Source organism: Lutra lutra, chromosome 1 (genome assembly GCF_902655055.1).
Source record: "Lutra lutra chromosome 1, mLutLut1.2, whole genome shotgun sequence".
In the NCBI taxonomy this organism is placed as follows: domain Eukaryota; kingdom Metazoa; phylum Chordata; class Mammalia; order Carnivora; family Mustelidae; genus Lutra; species Lutra lutra.
The window spans coordinates 212,544,222-212,552,428 of record NC_062278.1 but is presented as its reverse complement, the minus strand read 5'-3'; the positions used below and the strand labels follow the sequence as shown (position 1 = coordinate 212,552,428).

At 44.2% G+C, this 8,207-nt stretch overlaps 1 protein-coding gene across 1 annotated transcript; it reads left to right on the top strand.

Annotated features, from left to right (window-relative positions):
- The first annotated feature begins 1,854 nt into the window (after window positions 1–1,854).
- LOC125092252 (protein lin-28 homolog A-like) lies at window positions 1,855–2,805 on the top strand. The gene has a single exon (XM_047716665.1). It carries the CDS (start codon window positions 1,905–1,907, stop codon window positions 2,523–2,525), a length of 621 nt encoding a protein of 206 aa, XP_047572621.1. The 5' UTR covers window positions 1,855–1,904; the 3' UTR covers window positions 2,526–2,805.
- Window positions 2,806–8,207: the final 5,402 nt, after the last annotated feature.

Genomic DNA, 8,207 nt, shown 5'->3' with positions numbered 1-8,207 from the left:
GGTGGGTTTTTCATAGATGGCTTTGATAATATTGAGGTATGTGCCCTCTATCCCTACACTTTGAAGAGTTTTGATCAGGAAGGTATGCTGTACTTTGTCAAATGCTTTTTCAGCATCTATGGAGAGTATCATATGGTTCTTGTTCTTTCTTTTATTAATGTGTTGTATCACATTGATTGATTTGCAGATGTTGAACCAACCTTGCAGCCCTGGAATAAATCCCACTTGGTCGTGGTGAATAATCCTTTTAATGTACTGTTGAATCCTATTGGCTAGTATTTTGGTGAGAATTTTTGCATCTGTGTTCATCAAGGATATTGGTCTATAGTTCTCTTTTTTGTTGGGATCCTTGTCTGGTTTTGGGATCAAGGTGATGCTGGCCTCATAAAATGAGTTTGGAAGTTTTCCTTCCATTTCTATTTTTTGGAACAGTTTCAGGAGAATAGGAATTAGTTCTTCTTTAAATGTTTGGTAGAATTCCCCCGGGAAGCCGTCTGGCCCTGGGCTTTTGTTTGTTTGGAGATTTTTGATGACTGTTTCAATCTCCTTACTGGTTATGGGTCTGTTCAGGCTTTCTATTTCTTCCTGGTTCAGTTGTGGTAGTTTATATGTCTCTAAGAATGCATCCATTTTTCCAGATTGTCAAATTTGTTGGCGTAGAGTTGCTCATAGTATGTTCTTATAATTGTCTGTATTTCTTTGGTGTTCGTTGTGATCTCTCCTCTTTCATTCATGATTTTATTTATTTGGGTCCTTTCTCTTTTCTTTTTGATATTTCTGGCCAGGGGTTTATCAATCTTATTAATTCTTTCAAAGAACCAGCTCCTAGTTTCGTTGATTTGTTCTATTGTTTTTTTTGGTTTCTATTTCATTGATTTCTGCTCTGATCTTTAGGATTTCTCTTCTCCTGCTGGGTTTGGGGTTTCTTTCTTGTTCTTTCTCCAGCTCCTTTAGGTGTAGGGTTAGGTTGTGTACCTGAGACCTTTCTTGTTTCTTGAGAAAGGCTTGTACCACTATATATTTTCCTCTCAGGACTGCCTTTGTTGTGTCCCACAGATTCTGAACCGTTGGGTTTTCATTATCATTTGTTTCCATAAATTTTTTCAATTCTTCTTTAATTTCCTGGTTGACCCATTCATTCTTTAGAAGGATGCTGTTTAGTCTCCATGTATTTGGGTTCTTTCCAAATTTCCTCTTGTGATTGAGTTCTAGCTTCAGAGCATTGTGGTCTGAAAATATGCAGGGAATGATCCCAATCTTTTGATACCGGTTGAGACTTGATTTAGGACCAAGAATGTGATCTATTCTGGAGAATGTTCCATGTGCACTAGAGAAGAATGTGTATTCTGTTGCTTTGGGATTAAAAGTTCTGAATATATCTGTGATGTCCATCTGGTCCAGTGTGTCATTTAAGACCTTTATTTCCTTGTTGATCTTTTGTTTGGATGATCTGTCCATTTCAGTGAGGGGAGTGTTAAAATCCCCTACTATTATTGTATTATTGTTGATGTGTTTCTCTGATTTTGTTATTAATTGTTTTATATAATTGGCTGTTCCCACGTTAGGGGCATAGATATTTAAAATTGTTAGATCTTCTTGTTGGACAGTTCCTTTGAGTATGATATAGTGTCCTTCCTCATCTCTTATTATAGTCTTTGGCTTAAAATCTAATTGATCTGATATAAGGATTGCCACTCCTGCTTTCTTCTGATGACCATTAGCATGGTAAATTCTTTTCCACCCCCTCACTTTAAACCTGGAGGTGTCTTCGGTTTAAGATGAGTTTCTTGGGTGCTGGGGAAGATGTAGCGTCTCTTCTCCGAGCCACCCCTTTGCCTCCGGACTTCTCTGGGGCCAGCAGCCACCCGACCAGGGGCCCGGGGCCGTGGGCTCAGCCGACTACCATGGGCTCTGTGTCAAACCAGCAGTTTGCAGGTGGCTGCGCCAAGGCGCCGGAGGAGGCGCAGGAGGATGCCGCCCGGGCGGCCGAGGAGCCGCAGCTGCTACACGGTGCAGGCATCTGTAAGTGGTTCAACGTGCGCATGGGTTTCGGCTTCCTGTCCATGACCGCCTGCGCCGGGGTCGCGCTTGACCCCCCGGTGGATGTCTTTGTGCACCAGAGCAAGCTGCACATGGAGGGCTTCCGGAGCCTGAAGGATGGTGAGGCAGTGGAGTTCACCTTTAAGAAGTCTGCTAAGGGCCTAGAATCCATCAGGGTCACCGGCCCTGGTGGGGTGTTTTGTATTGGGAGTGAGAGGCGGCCCAAAGGGAAGAACATGCAGAAACGCAGATCAAAGGGAGACAGGTTCTACAACTGTGGAGGTCTAGACCACCATGCCAAGAAATGCAAGCTGCCACCCCAGCCCAAGAAGTGCCACTTCTGCCAAAGCATCAGCCATATGGTGGTCTCGTGTCCCCTGAAGGCCCAGCAGGCCCCCAGCTCACAGGGAAAGCCTGTCTACTTTCGGGAGGAAGAAGAAGAAGAGATCCATAGCCCTGCCCTGCTCCCAGAGGCCCAGAATTGAGTTACAGTGGGTGGGGGAAATTCTTTTGCGATCAGGAAGTTTTGAGGAGGAGGCAGCAATCGGCAGAGTGGAGAAAGTGGGGGCAGGGCAGGTAGGGGGCAGCTGGCTCTGCCGTGCATCTCAGGCCAGGGTCCACAGCATCACCCCCTCTTCCCTCTTGGCGCAGGGTAGGGGGGAAGGGGTGAGGCCAATGAACTCCAACCGTGCTCTATCCAGATGCTTTCGAGGGTTTTGGAGAAAATCCCTCCCTGTGTGCTTTATCTGAATGTCCACCCCCAGATCTCCAGCTTTGGAATGTGGCCTGGAGAGGGAAATGGTTTTCCTTTTGAAGAAGGAGATGTAATAGTAATTTTTTCCCATGCCAGAATGTAGAGATTAAGCATGAGACCAGATTGATGGGCCCAACCCACGAACCACTACATTCTGTGGGCAGGAGTCTCTCGGGGGTAAGGCAGGGTTTTTCCACATCTTGTCTTGTAACCCACTGTTGGGATATAGGGTGCCGAGGACTGTCTCAAGCAGTGGATTGTGACAGTAGCCACAGGATGGTTGGGGGAATGGCCACAGACCTACTGTTCCTAAGCTGACTCCCACCCCATTCCGGGCCAATAGAATTTTATTTATTTGCTCCCATGGATACGCGCACCTTGGGCCCCACTTTCTCCAGGATGCCAACTGCACTAGCTGTGTGCGAATGACGTATCTTGTGCATTTTAACTTTGTTTTCGTAATATAAATATTCTGGTTTTGTATTTTTGTGTATTTTAATCTTAAGGCCCTCATTCCTGCACTGTGTTCTCAGGTACATGAGCGATCTCAGGGATAAGTTGGCAGCAGCTCCGGGTCTACACAGCAGGAATGTTTGCTGTTTGAGCACCAGGGCGAACATCTAGTTGGAGTGCATAGCCTATTGAACTACCTCAGTTTTGGCAATTAGAGCTGGCTTTTCTGCCATAGTGTTCTCTTGAAACCCCTCTACCTTCAGTGATCCATGGGAGACTAGGTTTTAACTCCGTTTCCCCATGACTTGACCTCCTGCTGGAAGATTGGAAATTGGTCTGAACAGGAAAAGATGGTCCAGGAAGTAGTATTAGGAGAGGATGCACCAGCTGAAAGGTGCCGAGGGGAAGCCCAGATCAGTTGTCTATACGTGTAATAAGGGATTCCTGTTCCAGATTTCTAATCCCAGGGCACAGGACTCACTTTACATACCAGATCCATCCTCCACTGGATTGGGGCTAGGCCTACCATGCACAACAGGGTGTATGTGTGTGAGTGTGTGTGTGCACGTGTGTGTTTTAAAATGAGTTGGTAAGGTTGGGTTTAAGAATAATAACTCTGGACCCATCTTGAGCTGCCCAGGGATGGGTGTGTGAAGCAAAGGCTAAATTTCTTAACCTTTATAAATTCTGGGCTTTTCTTGTTGGCTTCCAGAGAGTCCATAAGCCATGGCTTCTTTGAGGTGCCCAGAGCCAGTGCCATGCCCTGCTGTAGCAGTGATTAGTATTATGGTAGCTAAAGGAGAAAAGGTTTTATTTACATGCTGTGAGATCACCACAAACCTACCTCACTGTTGAAATGGGGCAAATGCAATAGAACGCATTGGGTGATGTGTATCTGATCCTGGGTTCTTGTCTCCTCTGCTCATTGCCCGCCTAGTTACCTTATTTGTCTGGGTTTCGTAGGACTTCACTAATAGCAGATTGGGTGATTGCGAGGTGGCCTGGTTTGTGTAAATAGACTGTTGGTCTTCTCCATGTTCTTTTGGGGTTTTATTGTTTACAAACTTCTCTTTGTATTGAGAAAAATAGCCAAAGCATCTTTGACAAAAGTTCTGCACCAGGAAAAGAATCTGGAACACTGCTTGGTGACCCTCTGGAAGCGTTGCAGTCTTAAACCAGCCTTTCTTTTGTGTTCCTTCCCCTATTTCCTGTTTTGGGCCAGATCTTCTGTCCTAAAAACCTGACTCCTACCCTGCCCCTCATTTATCTCCCCTCCCCGCAAAAGCCCCCACATACACACATTTCCATCTGGTAGAAGTGAAGAACACTTCCTCCCTTGTTCCCAATCTCCTGTGCCAAAGCCATTCCTTGATGTGATTCATATTAATATGCTTATATTTGGTTGGAATAAACCTACTTGAATCTCCAGTCTTGGGGTAGAGAGCAGCAGAAGCAATGAAGGGTGGGGGCCTTCCATATAGAAAGTAGGGTTGGGAGACCAAGAAAGGGAAGATGGATGTATATCTAAGTTACTCAGGAACTTTTATGCAGGTGTAAGAAACTTATGTCAAAGCGGCCACAAGATTGTTTAATAGGAGACGGAGGAATGTAACTCCATGTTTACTGCTAGAAACCAAAGCTTTGTGTGAAATCTTGAATTTTGAATTTATTGGGGGGGTGGTAGGAAAGCTGCCCCTATCTGTTCTTTCCCTGATTCCCTCCCCTCCTTTCTGAACTGCAGGAGACTGAGCCCCTTGGGGCTTTAGTGACTCCATCTCTGGGGAGTGTTTATTTGATGGTTGATTTTGCTGTGCCAGATAATTCCTTTCCCACTTGCTATTGTTTTGTAACACACATGCTGACCCTTTTCCCTTCTCTCTTTACCCTGGGAAAATACAATGAATAAATAAAAACTTATTGGTACTGAAAAAAAAAAAGATGAGTTTCTTGAAGGCAACATATAGATGGGTTTTGTTTTTTTATCCATTCTGATACCCTGTGTCTTTTGATTGGGGCATTTAGCCCATTAACATTCAGGGTAACTATTGAGAAATATGAATTTAGTGCCATTGTATTGCCTGTAAGGTGACTGTTATTGTATATTGTCTCTGTTTCTTTCTGATCTACTACTTTGAGGGTCTCTCTTTGCTTAGAGGACCGCTTTCAATATTTCCTGTAGAGCTGGTTTGGTATTTGCAAATTCTTTCAGTTTTTGTTTGTCCTGGAAGCTTTTAATCTCTCCTTCTATTTTCAATGATAGCCTAGTTGGATATAGTATTCTTGGCTGCATGTTTTTCTCATTTAGTACTCTGAATATATCATGCCAGCTCTTTCTGGCCTGCCAGGTCTCTGTGGATAAGTCTGCTGCCAATCTAGTATTTTTACCATTGTACGTTACAGACTTCTTTTCCCGGGCTGCTTTCAGGATCTTTTCTTTGTCACTAAGACTTGTAAACTTTACTATTAGGTGACGGGGTGTGGACGTATTCTTATTGATCTTGAGGGGGGTTCTCTGAACCTCCTGAATTTTGATGCTTGTTCCCTTTGCCATATTGGGGAAATTCTCTCCAATAATTCTCTCCAATATACCTTCTGCTCCCCTCTCTGTTTCCTCTTCTTCTGGAATCCCAATTATTCTAATGTTGTTTCGTCTTATGGTGTCACTTATCTCTCGAATTCTCCCCTCGTGGTCCAGTAGCTGTTTGTCCCTCTTTTGCTCAGCTTCTTTATTCTCTGTCATTTGGTCTTCTATATCGCTAATTCTTTCTTCTGCCTCATTTATCCTAGCAGTGAGAGCCTCCATTTTTGATTGCACCTCATTAATAGCTTTTTTGATTTCAACTTGGTTAGATTTTAGTTCTTTTATTTCTCCAGAAAGGGCTTTTATATCTCCCGAGAGGGTTGCTTTAATATCTTCCATGCCTTTTTCAAGCCCGGCTAGAACTTGAGAATCGTCATTCTGAACTCTAGATCTGACATATTACCAATGTCTCTATTGATTAGGCCCCTAGTCTTTGGTACTGCCTCTTGTTCTTTTTTTTGTTGTGAATTTTTCCGCCTTGTCATTTTGTCCAGATAAGAGTTTATGAAGGAGCAAGTAAAATACTAAAAGGGTGGCAACAACCCCAGGAAAATATGCTTTAGCCAAATCAGAAGAGATCCCAAATTGTGAGGCGGGAGAAAGGGGATAAAAAGGGGTTCAGAAAGAAAAAAAAAAAAAGAAACTATTTAAAAAAAGAAAGCCAATAAAGAAAAAATATAAAAAAGAGGAAAAAATATATATATATATATATTAGATAAACTATTTAAAAAAACGTTAAAAAAGAAAACGGTAAAAGTTAAAAAAATTTAGCAGAAGAAGAGAAAAAGAAAAAAAATTGAAAAAGAAAAAAAAATTAAATTAACTGCAAGGCTAAAAAATCATGGGGAGAAAGCCATGAGTTCCATGCTTTGCTTTCTTCTCTTCTGGAATTCCACCCCTCTCCTTGGTATTGAAACTGCACTCCTCGGTAGGTGAACTTGGTCCTGGCTGGGTTTCCCGTTGATCTTCTGGGGGAGGGGCCTGTTGTAGTGATTCTCAAGCGTCTTTTCCCCAGGCGGAGTTGCACTGCCCTTACCCGGGGCCAGGCTGAGTAATCCGCTCGGGTTTGCTTTCGGGAGCTTTTGTTCCCTGAGCGCTTTCCGTAGAGTTCCAGAGGACAGGAATGAAGATGGAGGCCTCCCGGTCTCCAGCCCGGAGGAGCCGAGAGCCCGGGGCCCCACTCCTCAGTGCGCCCTCAGAGAACAGCGCCCAATGACTCCCGTCACCCTGGCCTCCGGCCGCGCTCCGAGCTGACCGAGCCTGCGACCGGTTCAAGGCAACCCCCAGCTGAGAGTCACTCCTCGGCTCTGTTTTTGTAGCCGACTTCCCCGTTCTAATACCGGTAAGCTCTGCGACACTCAGACACCCCCGATCCTTCTGCGACCCTGCGGGACCTGAAGCCGCACTGACCCCGCCTGGGCTTCGCCCCAGTTAAGCCTCTGGAGCGATGTCCCTCAGCGGAACAGACTTTTAAAAGTCCTGATTTTGCTCCGTTGCTCCGTTGCTCCGTTGCTCCGCCGCTCGCCGGGAGCCGGCCCCTCCCCCCGCGGTCTATCTTCCCGTTGCTTTGGACTCACTTCTCCGCCAGTCCTACCTTTCAGATAGTGGTTGATTTTCTGTTTCTAGAATTTCTGTTCTTCTTCTCTTCAATCTCCCGTTGGATTTGTAGGTGTTTGCAATATTTAGATAAGCTATTTAGCTGATCTCCCGCTACCCGAAGTAGTCTCAGCCTGCTACTTCTCCGCCATCTTGACTCCTGAGCTGATGTGTTTTGGTTTCTTATCCATTCTGATACCTTGTGTCTTTTGATTGGGGCGTTTAGCCCATTTACATTCAGGGTTAACTATTGAGAGATATTAATTTAGTGCCATTGTATTGCCTGTAAGGTGACTGTTACTGTATACTGTTTCTGTTCCTTTCTGTTTTACTACCTTTAGGCTCTCTTTGCTTAGAGGACCCCTTTCAATATATCCTGTAGAGCTGGTTTGGTGTTTACAAATTGTCTTAGTTTTTGTTTTTCCTGGAAGGTTTTTATCTCTCCTTCTATTTTCAGTGATAGCCTAGCTGGATATAGTATTCTTGGCTGCATATTTTTCTCGTTTAGTGCTCTGAATATATCATGCCTGTTCTTTCTGGCCTGCCAGGTCTTGGTGGATAAGTCTGTGGCCAGTATCATATTTTTACCATTGTATGTTACAGACTTCTTGTCCTGCACTGCTTTCAGGATTTTCTCTTTGTCGCTAAGACTTGTAAATTTTGCTATTAGATGACAGGGTGTAGACCTATTCTTATTGATCTTGAGGGGTTTCTCTGTGCCTCCTGAATTTTTTAAAGGTTTTATTTAATTATTTGACAGAGAGAGAGAGAGATCACAAGTAG

What these genes read in the sequence shown, in the direction of transcription:
- LOC125092252 (XM_047716665.1), top strand. Translation starts at nt 1,905, where the DNA reads ATGGGCTCTGTGTCAAACCAGCAGTTTGCAGGTGGCTGCGCCAAGGCG.